The sequence below is a fragment of the Aethalodelphis obliquidens genome, unplaced genomic scaffold (assembly GCF_003676395.1).
Source record: "Aethalodelphis obliquidens isolate GAN/ISIS:26980383/991018 unplaced genomic scaffold, ASM367639v1 scaffold42, whole genome shotgun sequence".
NCBI lineage: Eukaryota > Metazoa > Chordata > Mammalia > Artiodactyla > Delphinidae > Aethalodelphis > Aethalodelphis obliquidens.
Window position 1 is genome coordinate 10,373,551 of NW_020837986.1, and position 17,022 is coordinate 10,390,572.

General features: G+C 40.3%; 1 protein-coding gene across 3 annotated transcripts in view; it reads left to right on the forward strand.

Annotated features, from left to right (window-relative positions):
• The window catches only part of UQCC1 (ubiquinol-cytochrome c reductase complex assembly factor 1), a 91,054-nt gene that overhangs the window by 25,628 nt on the left and 48,404 nt on the right, over window positions 1-17,022 (forward strand). For all 3 annotated transcript variants that reach the window (XM_027078472.1, XM_027078473.1, XM_027078474.1), the window contains exons 5-6: window positions 1,442-1,514; window positions 7,981-8,038. In XM_027078472.1, coding sequence (XP_026934273.1) covers window positions 1,442-1,514; window positions 7,981-8,038 — 131 coding nt within the window. The remainder of the gene's footprint in view (window positions 1-1,441; window positions 1,515-7,980; window positions 8,039-17,022) is intronic.

Consider the following 17,022-nt stretch of genomic DNA (forward strand, 5'->3'; position numbering starts at 1 on the left):
TCTCTGATTCCTGATGTTGGTAATTTGTATCTTCTCTGTTTTTCCTTTTTTTCCCCCCTAGATCAGTGCTACTAAATTTTTGTCAATTTTATTGATATTTTCAGAGAACCAGCTCTGGCCTCTTTTGATTTTCTGTGTTATTTTTCTGTCTTCAATTTCACTGATTTCTGCTCTTATCTTTATATATCATTCTTTCTGCTTGCTTTTAGGTTTAATTTGCTCTTTCTTTTTTAGTGTCTCACTATTTGTTTAAATGTGGACTTCCAATGCTGATTTACTGCTCATATAAGTATATCTGATTTCCATTTGTTATATGTTCTGTTCTGTTTTCCCCCATATGAACTTTAGACTAAAATCATTGAAAACTTAACATTAGCAAATGAAAAAATCTTAATTGCAATCAAAGACATAATACTTTAATTTATTATAGGTATTTCTGCCCATCAGAAACTGAAATATGAATATTATATAGTATTGGATATAGTATATCCTTGGTGACTTTGAACCTTAATAACCAAACAGCTCTGCTAAAATTCTAGGTTGGTTTTTCTTCAGTTGCTATGCCATTCTCTTTGCATATACATATTTTTTAGTCTGTGTATATTTGAGTAATTTTCTCTGTCATTTTAAGGAAAAATAAGCTTCTACGAGCCTTTTGTTGATGGACTAGTTTAATTGTATCCTGAAGGAAATATTTTGAAAGCCCTTAGAAATTCTTCTTCTTTTAGCACTGAGTTGGTCTTCAGGCCTACAGTCAACCCTTACAAGAATTTATTTTTCATTTTTAGGTTTTTGTGAAGGCATAATGTACATACAGTAAAATATACAAATCTTAAGTATACAGCTCAGTGAATAAATTAAAACCACCACCCAGATCAAGATTCTAAGAGAATTCTTAGTGCTTTGGGGAATAGTAAAAGGTTGATCCTTTTACTATATTTTACATTCATTAGAAACTCTTATTTATAAACATAGTATTCTGTTAATCAGCAAACTATAAAACTAGGGAAAACATAAAAAAAAGTGACCCCCTCCCTTCAGGGAAAAAAAAGACAGAATAGTTAATAGGGCTTCTGAGGAAAGATCAAAGGATGGAGGGTTTTGTTTGTTTGATTTTGGTAAGGAGAATGGGTAATTTTTTTAATATAAAGGGTTTCAGATTATAAAGAATTAATGTGGATGGTTCTGAATGGTGGTTTAGAGGCTGAAACATGGTGAAATGGGTTTGAATTAAAGGAGAGAGTTCGTCTAAATATTGGAAAAACCTTTTTGACATTTTGATGCCAAAATCGTAAAATTGTGTGAAGTCTGTGAATGGCTAGAGACAGGTTTGGACCCATCCTTCTAGTTGAAAACATATAAGATTCTGTGACCTACATCTAATGGCACTAGAACATTCACTTGGTCATGTCTTGAGTTTGGTTTTATTTTCTTTGTCTAGAAGATTAAGATTGCGGCCCTGCGCATGTATACTAGCTGTGTGGAGAAAACTGACTTCGAGGAATTCTTTCGAAGTAAGTTACTATTTTTGATAGTTGTGAAAAGGAAAATAAATCTACTTTTCATTTTTATGATTGTGTCTTGGTAGGATCGGGTTTCTTTTTAAGTTACTAGTAAAACAGTTTTTCCTGAACAAAATGTATAATAAAAGCTGCTTATTTTTCTCTTTTAATAGAATAAACAAAGGCCAAAAGAGCCCTATAAATAAGACATTTTAACAAGTTTGAAAAAAGACCTAAAAATTTGTCCAGTACTTTGACATCATCATTCCCCCTTGTCCACACATGCATCTTTTTACATAAGAGTGTACTCAGAGTAAACACATCCTGTTTTACGTTCTGGATGTTTTACTCAGTATTTTTGACATGAACTTCTGCCCAATCATTCCTCTTTTATTTCTAGTTTATAATTGTTTTAGTTAACCCTGGAATATGCCTCATGATTTTTCTTCTTTCTGTAGAAGGACTGTTGAGTCAAAAGGCACATATAATTTTATTTTTATCCCATTGATAAATTGCTTTCCAAAAGTGTTTTACTGGTTTATATCATCATCACTAGCAGTTGATTATATCAATACAGTATTCATTTTGTTAATGTAAACTGTTGTAGTTATAAACATGTCATTTAAAGCAGATACTTATAAAGTCATTGGGAAAGTTTAAGCTGTTTCCAGTTCCACAGATTTTGGAAGGAAATGTGTTCTGTGCACATCTGTGGTAACAGTCATTATCCTCAAAGCAACAAACACTTAACTAAATATACTTGATATTTTTCATGGACAGCCAATAATTATATATAATTATGTTAACAACAATGAAGAAAGAGATGAAGTTTTGATTATTTAATAACTATTTTGTTTTTTTAAATTAAATGCAAGTTTTGTCATTTTTACTATTTCAGCAGATCGGTACAATATTTCATTGGAAACTTAAAATACTGTGCTGAGTTGTAATCCTAATTTAGTATCCACCTTCCATTTCTTATTTACTCATAGTCAGGAAAGAAAACTTTCCTCCTTTTTTAATCTCTAACAATTTCTTACTTTAGGAGAAATTAGTGTGAAAGGAGAAAATAATCTTTCTCTACCTGATGAAGAGACTATTAATATTAGAAGCTGGATTTTTCTCAAGTGGTTTCTTGAATCCATGTACACAAGTATTTTTCATCAGATCTTTTTAAAACCTCATCCTACACATCTATTTAATATTAAATAACTCATAAACTTTTTATAATTATTTTGAAAGGATGTTTACTAGCTATCTTTGTTTAGCTAATCCTCATTATTGAAGATTCTTGAATAATGAGACTATTATTACATATTTAAATTAATATATCATGCTTCAATTTATAATCTGTTGTAAACTACTTATAAAAATAAAAGTTTATTAAAATTATTAACTATTATATTTTAATAATTCACACTTACATGGTATGCTTTTACTTTTGTCTCATTTAGGAATTACAAAACATGTGAGACCGGAAAGGGCTTGTATTTCTTATTTTCATTTTTCTTTTGTTTTCATAAACAATTGAAACTTATAAAAAGGCTAAGTGATTTGCCCAAGTTTGCTTAGTCAAGCCTTGATCCTGTGTCATCTGGCTTAAAATCCAGGAATTTTTCTACTATAACATATTGCCTGTGAATGAAAATAACTGCAAAATAGAAATTGTAATCCATTTTAATATTTTTGTGTTTTATAATTTTTTGTATTTTACAGTTTTTTTTTTTACTTTTAAAAATTTTTATTTATTTATTTTTGGCTGTGTTGGGTCTTCGTTGCTGCACACGGGCTTTCTCTAGCTGCAGCGAGTGGGGGCTACTCTTCGTTGCGGCACGCAGGCTTCTCATTGTGGTGGCTTCTCTTGTTGTGGAGCACGGGCTCTAGGCGCGCGGGCTTCAGTAGTTGTGGCACGCAGGGTCAGTAGTTGTGGCACGCGAGCTCTAGAGCGCAGGCTCAGTAGTTATGGTGCACGGGCTTAGTTGCTCCGTGGCATGTGGGATCTTCCTGGACCAGGGCTCGAACCTGTGTCCCCTGCATTGGCAGGCAGATTCTTAACCACTGCGCCACCAGGGAAGCCCTATTTTATAGTTTCTAAATGAGACCTACCTCTGTGAGATGTTCTGTTAGTATTGTGAGCTGATGTTTATGTATATTAGAGTGTGTACATCTCAGTGAGCTTTGTCCTAGTCTTGCCCTTTGAAGTAGTTATCTGATGTCACATTTTTCAGTGACACCACTCTTACTTCAGGTTTTCTAAGACTCACTTTGAGAATTACCTTTTAGACCTATATCATGTTCCTTTGTATTATGCTCCATTGTGATCCATCTTTGTCATTTGTGGTTAGATTAAATTTCAGAATCAAACCAAAGTGGTTCCAAACTGTGGCCAGTGAATAAAAAGGAGCAAGTGTGAAAAGTACCATTTATAGGCAGATAAAGAATATCTATAAAATAATGAGACTGACTTCCTTGCACCTTGGATTCTAAAGAGTAGGCCAGACAGGTTTGAGGTAAAAGAAGAGAATGTGTATAGATATATTGCTTTCTAAGATTACATCTTTAAAGTGGCTATTACTCCCTTGGATTTTTGGTCTTTTAGGGCTTGACTTTTAGAGTCCTGAGAATTCAGTAGCTTTTTAAAAGGATAGAGAGTCCCAGGTAGCTGGTCAGTGTCATTCTCACTCTTCCAACAAAAGTGAGACCAGTTATATTTCATGAAGATTGAGTTTCTTTACTCAGTAAACAATATGCCTGTCAGCCTCTTGGACGGGCCCTCACAAAATGCCAAAGTTATAGATACTCTGTCATCTCAGAGCCAAAGTGTTCAGACGTCTTGATCCAGAGACCTAGATATTGGGGATTCTGACTGGTGAGATAGCTTAAGAGCCAACTCTTGTTTCCAGGATGTTCTGATGATGTCATTGTGGCATAAATGAGTGTACCCTCTGTGAGCACACAGTGTTTGCTAACTGGTCTTTTGGAGATCATTTCTGTTATAAAGAGCACTTAGGGGCAGAGGCGTCCAGCCAATCAGTAAAGCTTGTGTTTAATACCACACTGTTGTCTGCAGACTGCTTTGTTTTTAGCCCTTAAGAGTTCATACTTTGGAGAGGAACTCCTTAGTGAATAAATTTTGAGTTAATAAAATTGAGGTTCTACCTTTCTTTCTGCTACTAATACTCAGCTATCAAATATATCAATTTTGTGTAAGTATATGATAAATATATTTTTTAAAACTTGAAGAAAAAAAAGATTGAGGTTCATCATTTTATTGATGCAGTCTTAAATAGTGAGTTTTTTCAAAGATAATTTAAACCCTAGTGTTTAAACAATTCACTAAAAATCAATAGTGAATATTTATTGAGTACCTATTAAATACTAACTACTTTGTTAAATGTTCTACAGGCCCTATCTCATTTAATCCTCACAAGAATCCTGTAAGGTAGGTTCTTTTGTTTTCCCATTTTTACAGAGAAGAAAAGTGAGGCACTGAGAGGTAAAGTAACTTTACCCAGAGTCATATACCAAGTAAGAGGTAGAGTTAAGGTTTTTTGTTTGTTTGTTTGTTTTTGCGGTACGCAGGCCTCTCACTGTTGTGGCCTCTCCTGTTGCGGAGCACAGGCTCCGGATGCGCAGGCCCAGCGGCCATGGCTCACGGGCCCAGGCGCTCCGCGGCATGTGGGATTTTCCCAGACCGGGGCACGAACCCGTGTCCCCTGCATCAGCAGGCGGATTCCCAACCACTGCGCCACCAGGGAAGCCCTAGAGTTAAGGTTTTGAATCAGGATATCTGACCCTGGTGTCTGCGTTAAACAAACAACTATGTTAATACTGCTGCCCCATAATAGTAATGAATTATTTAATTTTATCCAACTTGATGTTGAGGAGGAAAGTACCTAACCTCAGAAAATAGTGCACTGAGTGTGTACTGGAGCAAGAGTGTGATCATGGCAAGACCCTATAGCAGGTTTTAACTTTGAAGTGTTTAAAGACATTTCATGAAGCTAAAGAGTTTGCTGTGTTGTTGAGCTGCTCACAGTCAAACTTTCAGCGGTCTTGTTTTTTAGGGCTTTACCCCGTGGGTTTCTGTTCTGACCCCAGTGGGTACAGGGAGTCAATCATATGCCAGCTCTTTTCCCATCCTCAGCCCTGAGCTGACCCCCAGAGGGAAAATTGTGACCCAAGTCCAGTTGCTGGCCTGTCTGTCTGTCTATGCTTTCCAGCCGAAGAACTGATTCCCTCTTTGAGAAAATTGGAAAGGCTCCTGGAGGCTGCTGGGAAGCTTTGATGTAGAGGTAGCAACTGAACAGATTGTCCTTTAGAAGCAGCCAAATTTCATTTTCCAGATTGAAAGACAGACTTCCAAGAAAACTTTTCTTTTTAATGTTTTGTTCTAGCATCCAAAAAAGACCCAACTTTAGATCCGGGCTTGAGAGTTTCTCATGGCTATTCTTGTTCTAGGTGGAGGGTGGTTGGCCCACTCTCAGATGGCATGTGTCTTAATAGCTGAATGGCTAGCCAGGCTAGCCTTCACCTCCCTCCTGCTGGGCTCCAAGAGGAAGTCCACTTGACAGCTGCTGGGCACCTCCCAGTAAGCTCACCAGCGTATTTTGGTGTCAGTTTGTGACAGACCTGGACTGAAATCCCAGCCCAGCCACTAGCTTGTTAATATTGTGGCTGCCTGCAAGTTACTTAGACTTTTCGAGCCCTGTTTCTTTATCTCTAGAATGAGGCTTATAATGCCTTCCTTCAGGGTTAAAGTGAGGATTAAGTGAGATAATATATTGACATGACTAACGGTGGACCTGACAGGAAGTATGGACCCTTAGTGAATGTTAGTTTCTGATACTAGTATTAGAGAGGCAGTTAGCGATTAAGCCAACAGTGTATGGAATCAAGTAGATCTGAATTTGATCCCAGATGTCTCATTTCATAGCTGTGTGACCTTGGGCAATTGTCATGATCTCTCTAAGTCAGTTTTCTCACCTGTCAAATGCGGTAATATCAATACCCACCTCTTAGGAATGTTAGGAGGAGTCATTGAACTAATGCTTGTAAGGTACCTATTATTTCTGACACATAGTAAGCACACAATGAATTACAGCTCTTTATTATTATTGGCGTTGTTAGTGTACCTCACAGGGGTCCTGCTCTGTGTTTTCTATCTTAGTGGCCCCTATTTGTTATCATTTAGTACATTGTATACTTCGTTTGCTGAAAGGCAGAAGATACTACTTCCTTCCTGAGTCATTACTCCAAAGGACAGATTCTACTCTAAGGGCCCAAGTTTCCCACTGATTCTCTTATTTATTGATATAAATTGATTTGCTTTTATTTATTTTTGGCTGCGTTGGGTTTTCATTGCTGCACGCGGGCTTTTTCTAGTTGTGGCGAGCGGGGGCTACTCTTCATTGTGGTGCGCGGACTTCTCATTGTGGTGGCTTCTCTTGTTGTGGAGCACGGGCTCTAGGCTCGCAGGCTTCAGTAGTTGTGGCACGCAGGGTCAGTAGTTGTGGCTCGCGGGCTCTAGAGTGCAGGCTCAGTAGTTGTGGTGCACGGGCTTAGTTGCTCCATGGCATGTGGGATCTTCCCGGACCAGGGCTCGAACCCATGTCCCCTGCATTGGCAGGCGGGTTCCTAACCACTGCACCACCAGGGAAGCCCTCTCTTTTTTCTTTATCCTCTTGCTCCAGCTTTTCTCCCTGCCGTGTAATAAGGAGGGCATATTCTGTGGGGGACCCCTCATCCAGCCAGAGGCATTTCTTAGAGATCTGAGAATTGAGACGCTTGGATGTCTAAGCCCTGAGCTGATTTTTGGTTTCTTAAACCAAGGAGAAACCCTACCAGGTTTGTCATTCCTGGGGGTGATGAACAACCTTTCATTAGATATTATCTGCTTTCTTATTCAACTGTAGCTCCCTAGAGTCCTGCTTCTTTCTTCTGATCATTTATTTTGGTTGAATCATTTAGCATACCCACTGGGTCACCTTAGAGAAAGAAGACAGGAAAGGGAGATGGACAAGAAGAACTTAGATTTCTCAGCAGGGCTCAAGTGAAAAAAAGCCTCTAGTTAAGTGGGGTAGGTAAGGTGGTGTCTGCCTAGCTTTCCAGAAGAATTGGAGACCAGGAGGGGAAAATAACGTTGAATCAGAGTTGGAAGGAATTATAAAGATTGTCCAGGCCACATTATACAAAGTGAGAAAACTGAGGCTCAGAGAAGAGAAGTGACTTTCCCAAGTCCACACAGCAAGGTGGTAACAGGGCTGTTACTAGAAGCCTGTTTGTCTGACTGCATTCAGTGCTTTATCAACCCATGGGCTTGCCTTGTGGTTCCATTGGCCTCCTCTATGATAGCATAATCAGAGAGCACTGTGATTACCATATATTTTAGTTGAACAAATTTCTACCGATATTTCAAATATAGTCCATATGCCTCTTCTAAACCTTCACATATTTATACTTTATTGTTATTTTCTAGGGTGTCAGATGCCTGATACATTCAATTCATGGTTTCTTATAACTCTACTTCATGTCTGGTAAGTGAGCAATTTAAGTGAAGTCACCAAATGTATTTTTTTTTTTTTTAAAACACTGCTGACTTGTTAAGGTATAGCCTTCAGCAGGGCTGATTATATGAAATCGCAGTTGTTCAGGCATTAAAAGCTGTTCCTTTCATTTTAATAACTGGTGTCTTGTAGCACATTTTTTTATTAAAGGTCAAAGCATAGTCCCAGAAAGAAACTAATATTTGTAGGATTTTCTCAAAGAACACCTAACCCAGTGAACAATGCTATCAGTATCTGTAAGAGACCCTATGAGCTTGGGTGGAAAGTTCTTTCCCTTCGCTGTTTTAGGAAAGTTCACATTTACGTAAAAGTGGTTTGAATTGTGAGCATCCGTGGTCATTTTCATTGCTGGTCATCAGAAACCTATAACAAATTATAGCACTGACATTTACGCCTGTACCTCTAAAATGTGCATACAGGTTAGATTCATGCCAGTTTTGTTGCATGTAAAAATATTTAACACCTTAAACAGTATATTTTTTCTTCAGCTGCAAATTAAGTAGCCAAAAAAATCAATTTTTCATCTAATGTTACACAGTATTAAAGGTCAGAAGGATATAGGAGAGACGTTGAAGTGGGGGCTGGGGACTATTTATTGAACTGCCAGATCTTGGGAAAGTAAATTCTGGAGAACTAAGTTTACTACTTTGACCGTAGTATCTGAGGAACGTGGGGAATGGTTGCCCTGTCAAAAGGACCCTTGTTTGAGACTGCCTTCAGCTGAGCTTTGCATCACAGGACTGACTACTATATAAAGACTTTTTGGTTTTGATCACCTCTGAAATATTTCTTCTGAACTCACATAGTCAGTGAGATTGGCTAAGGGGCCTAAGGTGGCAGTTCATGTTGTTTTTTCCTAAGCCGGTAGTTTGTTGAGTGTACACTGTGTCCTGGGCAGTTAGTAAGCTATGTCAGGAGGCTCACAGTCTAGTGAGGGAGATAAGACATATATAATAGTCAGTTATAAATTGGACTGGCTAAGTTCTATAATAAATCTGAGTAAGTAGTGCCTGTAGGATCACAGAGGAAGCTGCAACTATCAAAACCCTTGAAATGTGCCATGTCTTTTAGTCAGGCAGCTAAGAAGGCCAACCACCTTCTGTCTGAATGGTGAAGGTTAGGAAAAGGTTCAGGGAGGGCAGCTGGATGTACTGAGAGGAAAACTACTTTTTCAAGAGGAGAGGATTGCAGAGGTGGCCCTGTGGAATTACTCACTGGAGAGGTGGGAGGGATGAGAGGAGGCTAGGCTGTTCCCAGAGGAGCTCAAAGATAATATTCAGAGTCAGAATGAAAGACTCTTTATTGCCCAATAGCCAGAGGTATCAGAGTGTTAGAGGGAGTGGATGGCAAAATAAAAAATATAATCCTTGTGACCACATCCCAACGTCAATACCTGACTACTAGCAGCTGGGAGAACCTTGAAACTACTTGTAGTTCTTTCCAGTTAGCCACCATTTCCAAATGTGCCTGCTGAGCCTTCCTTGCTGAGGTTGGTTTAATTTCTCAGAGGAGTGGGGAGTACCACCACCAGTTAAGTAGGGGGAGGGAGGCCTGTCTATGCTTGGTGTCCCCTCCATCCTTCCTCCTTGGTTCTCATGATCTGCGGGCTTCATGGGATGAATCAGCAAACTCTTATTGTGTTAAGGACTGGGGGGCACTGGAGAGTAGGATATGACATGGTGTGCACCTTCAAGAAAATTAGTCGAGTGGAAAACAGGCACAGTACAATTGCCCGTAATGGATGACAATGAAAAAAGTGCTGTGCCCAAGGCATAAGCAGATACTATGGAAGGATAAGGAGGTGTGACTAAATCCGAATTTGGTGGATGAGGGAGTATGTATTGGATAAAGAGTTGCTCTGTGGTAGAGGTGACATTTGAGATGTACCATGAAGGGTGAGTAGAATTTCTGTCAGAGAAAAGGGCATTTGAGTTGAGGGAATTATTAGGAGCAAAACATAGAACATGTACAAGAACATGGAGTATTTGAGGGCAGCCAAGTTGTCTGAAGCACTCAGGGCTGGTTTGTGGAGAAATGTAGTGGAAAGGGTCACCAGGAAGTTACTTTAGTGTCCAATTGTGCTATGATCCTCCAAGAAGAATTGGGGAAACTCTCTTCCAGGGGATAGGATTCTTAGAGGGAATAAGGGATCCACCCCGAGTCTGCAGAAAAGCTATGCTCTTCTAAGTCCTGTTTTCTTAGCCCGAAGCTCCAGGAGGGTAACTGAGGGATCACCAAATCCAGTATTACAGGGCTCAGTGGACTTGCTAGGGATGTGCAGGGTTGAAATACCTCCTGTGGGTGGTAGTGTGAGGGAGAGGTGGGGAGGCTTAGAAAGCAGTCATAAAAATAGAATCCGCCCCCCCCACCAGAATCCCCCCCCCCCCACCGTGAAAAAAAAAAACACCCCATAAAACTAGAATACCCTGGCAGTGGACTTTACAGAAAGCTTGCTTAGGTTCCCAAGGGTGATGATTCCCTGTTGGCTCTCAGAATAGAGACAGGATTTCTCATATCCTGTTAGTTCCCTGGAAGAGGTGTTGATGTTTCCCTTATCCTGTCTGCTTTCTCTGGTTCCCAAGTTTTTATGTGTATTGGGATTTAGGACTGGGACCCCTCCAGTTCCTAGAAGGCCCTTATCAGTTGTGTATTCTTGTGAGCTTGCAGCTTCGGTGACTATGTGTCCTTTGTCTTTGCTGAACAAGATTAGTATTCACCATGGCTACTGAAAAAATGCTGAGAGAGGTTGCTGTGAGGGGTTTCCAGCATTCCCATGTGGACTTGATAAAAGCCAGCCTCCTCCTTTGTTCCCTGTCTGGGACAGTGGCATTGTGATCCATTCAGGTACCCACACCAGAAACCTGTGAAGCCTCCTTGACTTTTCCCTCACTCCCTTCATCTGGTCAGGCACCAGTTTCACCATCTGAAACTTTTTTGACCATGACCCATAGTAACAAATGCATTTTACCTTGCAATCCAGAACACACACATGCATCTGACACAAAAGTTTTATAAAACTTATCCTTACAATGTCAGATGATCTCTGATATTTTCTACTCCATTTGAATTCATTTAAAACAGAAATTCAAGATGTCACCCACTAAATTGATTTCACTGGGTTACAAGTAACAGTACCTGAAAACTGGTGTTTGGCCTCCAACTTCCCTCTTCCTGTGCCATTGGTCTTCTCAATACAAATTGGATTAGTATACACACACACACACTCTCTCTCCTTAATATTCTCCATTGTTCTCAGGATAAAGTATGTTTCCTAGCATGGCATTCATATCCCACCAAATATGCCACCTTTACCACTCTCGTCTGGTGCCGTTCTAGGTACCACTACCACCATCACTCCCTCCCCTGCAAGAAAAAGTTAAACTATGTAATAGCAATTTCAGGTCTTCTGCACAAAGCTTTCTTCTGCCTAGAAAGTCCTTCTCCTTCCTCTCCACCTGACAAACACCTATTTTTTGTTCAATATCCAACTCAGATATCTCTGCTTTGAAGCCTTCCCTTCCCTCTGAAGGCAGAGTTAGTTCCTCTTCCGAGTTCCTTTAATATTTTGAATACCTCTCTTATAGCACTCATCACATAACATTTTTATATTTTATCGTATATGTATCAGTCTTCCTTGTGGATGGTGAATTTATTGAGGCCAAGAATTATATTTATTTTCCTTTTGGAGAGATATGAAAATGAGGTATTTCTTCAGCTCAATAAATGTTGATTAAATAATTTATGGCCTCAGATCTGACTTGGCTCCTATGGCAATTGGAAGGTTCGGGGCCACTGCCTGTTAGTGGCAAAAGCTCTGCACCTACTTAAGTTTCCCTGGGGGGTGAGGTATATGTAGGTAGAATTTATGTTGGTGTTCTAAGTATTAATAGATTTGCAGAGACCCCCATTTTAAAATTTGTCATGGAACACTAGTACGTTATAGATACAGAAATTAATTTTAGAAAATGGAATAGAACAAATAAAATTAGAATATGCCTATGATGGAGGTAGAGTGGAGAGGAAAATGCAGTTTGTATTTTTTAAATTTATTTTAAAGTCAGGTATATCATAAATATAATAACTACTGGGCCCCTTACAGTACTATTTTAAAAATTATTTACTTATATTATCTCACACATTCTTATAACTGCTTTATTCCTGTTTACATGAGAGATCAAAGACTGAGAGCCATCAGAGAGCTTGGCCGCAGAGCTAGTTAGTGCATGGTAGAGAGGAAATTCCAGTATGGGTCTGGCTAACTTCGAGTTGCTTTAAGTTGCTTTCCTCATTGGTAACTAAAACTACTGACGTATCTAATTAAATAATTATTTATTAATATGAATAATATTTAATATTACTAATACTATTTATTACTTAGTTAAGTACCTGCTTATTCTTAAACATAAATCCATAAAATTACAGCATTTGTTTTCTAATTGAACCTACGGTATGCAGCAGATTTGTTCCCTGCCCTCATAGGGCTGAGGGTGTGGGAGAAAAACCTGGAAGAAATCATTAATAAAATACAACTGGGATGGGTGCTGTGAGAGTAAGTGACAGGGCTCTGTGGGGGAAGAGGGATACATAACTTAGTTGAGGGGGTGTGGCTCACTCAGGGAGGGCTTCACTGAAGAGGTGACATTTAAACTGACCCCTGAATAATGAGTAGAAGTTAGCAAGTCAAAGAGTGGATGAAAAAGCATTGCAGGCAGTGGGACCTCATGGTTTTCCATCTTTTTACCAGCAGAGCCCTTTTTACAGATGAGCTTTTATGCTCAGCCACAGTGTATGAATAGATAAAAGGATTGCTAATTGGGTTGAAGAAGTGGGAATGACCTCACTTCAGGTCTTCCCAACACGCCCACTGGTAAGGGACCCTTACGTAGCTCCCTGGAAACTCAGAGCACAGTTTAAAAACCGCAGATCTAGTCCAGTTCCCTCATTTTACAAATGGGGAGATGACCTTGGCAATTTTAAAGGATTTTTCACAGGTCTCTTTATCAGTAATGGAGGATCCGAGACCCAAATCCAAAACTGACTCTGCGAACTGCTCCTTCTGCAACACTTTGCTTCCTGTGTGCTTGTCCCCTTTCGGTGGTTGTGGGATGGGAGTCTGTGGCCCTGAATTTGAACTGCATACTACCGACCAGCAACTATATGAAACTGTGTTTCTTAGCACTCACTGTCTGTGTCCTGGGAGAGGCAACAAGTAAACCTGAAAATAGTACAGGGTGCCAAGGGCCGTTTGATAAGCAGACATACAGATCTTATGGAGCACAGGGAAGGCAGGCAGCCTGGGGATAGTCAAAGAAAGCAGTTGCATTGGCCCTCTGGGGTCTAGAACTAGGGGACATGGGGTCTTGAGGAGTTATTAGGAGAGGAAGAATTAATTGTAAACTACTTTTTAAGGTGTCCCAAGTGAGAAAGAAAGATGAGAGGATGATTACTAGAGGAAGAAACAGGATGGAGTAGGGAAGCATTTTGTTATTTGTTTTTTGTTTTAAGATGGGGAAACACTAGAACATTTTTATAAGCCTAAGGGAAGAAGCCTCTGGGAACGAAGAGAAAGAAGTAAAGTGTGGAGACGGAAGGGGTTGGAAAACAGACTGGGTCCAGTCTCAGTCCAGCCAGAGAACTGCCCTGGCAGACACTCCTGGCCTTTTCAAGAGGGCTCTTTAACACCACCACAGCAGTTCTGATGTAGCTGTAGGGCTTTCGAGCTCATGCTGGATTCCAGCAGCTCCAGACCTGCTGTATATGGTGAGCCCGGGCCATGTGCACATCTTCTCTCTGCCTCCCCCAGCCAGAGTCACCCTCTTTAAACCACACACACACACGTAGCTTTTTTCCCAAACCAAAGGCCTATGCAGCATCATTTTACCAACATTGCACAACCTAAGAGCACTGGTACCTGCTCCCCAGGAGCTTGTTCGTTATATTGGATCTGACAGGCAGGCCACAGGCCAGGTGTAGCTCTTGGAGGAGGCCCTCTGTCAGGTGAGATGGCTTAGGGAAGTGCCTTGCCCCACTTGTCTGTTGGCCCACAGACTGTCCTGTGGCCCCCATGCTCCCCACATAAAGGGTAGGCTTGGTGGGGAGGGAGTTTAGGAAACCAGGTGGAGATAGCCATGCACACAGCCCCAGGAAAGGGTCAGCGTGCCAGCTCACAAATAAATAAACTCATTCATTAGCACACTGCTGAGACTTGAGTGTGGCCATGTCAGCTCCGCTTTCTTGGCCCCAGCCGGTGGCGGAGTAAGGGAAACAAGCTACGTGAGTGTCCCTTTGGGATTCCTTCATAGCAGCCAGAGTGACAAACCTGCCCAAGTGCCCACTAGTCTTCACTGAATTCAAAATCAGATCCTCTCTGAGCGGCTTATAAACTACCATGAGGGAGAAACAAGGCCAAAACACAACTGGCATTGTCAGAAGGCCCAAGCAGAGCAAGTGAGACAGGATGCTGAGAGCTGCCAGGACATGGCAGGAGGTCAGAGTCAGGAATAACAAGAATTCTTCCTTCCCAGATTTAGGCAGAGAGGAGGAAAGCGTGGCTAGGAAACTCTCCTTCCTTTGAACTCTGCAGGCAGTGTTGTTGTCTTCCTCCGAGTCTGACCTAGCAGGAAGAGGCCCTTGGAGCTGTGCTGTCACAGGATGGGGGAGCAGTCAATACTGACACTGCCCTGGGAGGCACTGTGGCTTGAGGGAGAGAGGGGGAGCCCAGGCTTCACTCCAGCTCCACTCTCCTTCACTGAGCAACCTTTAGGTACTTAACGTCCTCAGAGTGTCAGTTTTCTTTCCTGTGAAATGGGGACAGTTATACTTAGATGGTGATTTACGTTGAAAGAGATGGTGAATGAAAATGCATCTTACAGTGACAAGTCTCATATTAGAGGACTTAATAGACGGTAATAATCATTATTACTATTTGCCATAAGGCAAAATTTAAATCTTAGCCCTTTATATTTTGAGACTCCTAGTGAATGAGTCTTTCTTCCCTTTCCCCCTGTATTTTAGATATTAGAGAACCATCAGACTAGGGTTTGAACACTCCTTTTTTTCTTTACTTTGCTAACTGGGTTATTTGCTTTCCTTATATGTAAAAGAGATCAGTATTATTTATGAGGCACTGGAATCACTGAGAGACAAGGATAGTACTGTGAAGCTCAAAACCTCAATAATAAATTGTGGGTTAAGAACATCATCAGACTCGGGAGGGGCAACTGGAATTGCTCCTAAACAGAGGGTAGTTGATGCATAGATTAAGTCTATACTCGGAGTAGGTACTAAGTAGATACTTGTTAATGAATGATTAAATTAATCATTTAATACAAGAATTTAAAAATTACTAGATTGCCTCTTTCTAAAAAGACTAAAAACTAGACTATTTTTTAGAGCAGTTTTAGGTTTGAGTGGAATATTGTCTCTTTTTAAAGTTTCTTTTGCATTCTTAAGGGCAATTTTTTTTTTTTTTTTTTTTTTTACGCGGACCTCTCACTGTTGTGGCCTCTCCCGTTGCGGAGCACAGGCTCCAGACGCGCAGGCTCAGCGGCCATGGCTCACGGGCCCAGCCACTCTGCGGCACGTGGGATCCTCCCGGACCGGGGCACGAACCCGTGTCCCCTGCATCGGCAGGCGGACTCTCAACCACTGCGCCACCAGGGAAGCCCAAGGGCAATTTTTATTATGTTTTAGCATTGAAGTCTCCCCTCTTCCCCTTCCTCTTCCCCCCCGGAACAGCTCTGAAATTATGAAGTTTAATCAGTAGCAAAATGTAATTTGACCCCTCAACATTTAATTTAAGCATTTATTATGAGGAATGCATCCGTGATGTAAATTGAAGTAAAGCTGTCCTGATCTTTTATTTAAACCTAGTATTCTCAATTGTGGAATAGTTTACTTAATGGCTCAAATATTATTGTATGGTCAGAGCCTGTGACACGTGTTGGCTTTGTTTTGTAGGGGGTACCAGGACCATCAAATCTTTTTTGTTTACCATTTTGAACTTGTTTTACTCATTTTCTTTTCACCTTCCAACATACTTTAACCTATTCTGGATCATTCAGGAGGTCCTGATAACTCTCTTTCTAAAAAAAAAAAAAAAAAAATTTTATTTATTTTTTTGGCTGTGCTGGGTCTTAGTTGCTGCATGCCGGATCTAGTTCCCTGACCAGGGATCGAACCCGGGCCCCATGCATTCGGAGCACAGAGTCTTAACCACTGGACCACCAGGGAAGTCCCGGTTCTGATAACTCTCAACTGTATTTTGCCAGGCTGCCTTCTTTGAGTTGTACTCGTAGCTATAGCCTGCATGTTGAACTGCTGTTGTGTTTATTTTAAATACATTTTTAGGTTCTTTCCTTTTAGTCTGCCAGCAGTTACTTTTTGCTGTTGTAGGTGTGTTTGCCTCAGGTTAGCCAGTCTTTTCCCTTCTGGTATTTTATTTCTAATATGATGTTAGTTTTGAAACTTAAATTATTGCCCTTGTGAGGATTAAATGAAAAAGCAAATGGATTCTGGAAGGTTCGTTCTAGTCATTAAAAGAGGCAGAAAAACAGTCTAACTCTGGGATCAGATTATCAGGGTTCAGATCCCAGCTTTGACACTTAACAAGTTTTGTAACTCTGGGCACGTTACTTCTGTAAGACTCAGTTTCCTCAACTGTAAGGTGGGGACAGGAAGAATACCAACCTCCGATAGTTGTTGTAAGGATTAAATGAAATAATGTATCTGAATCACTTAGCACAGTGCCTGGCACATAGTTGTGTTAGCTGTTAATTACAGCACTTGTCCATTTTTGCTATTAAAGGTTTTTTTTTCCTATTTCTTAGTCTTATTAGAATAGGAAAAAATTGCCAGATAAGCTGAATTCAGCCTGGATTAGATGTTACCCTAACAACTGCTAAATACATTACTACAACTCTATTATCCTAAAAAGGGTTTCACTGGGGTGACTG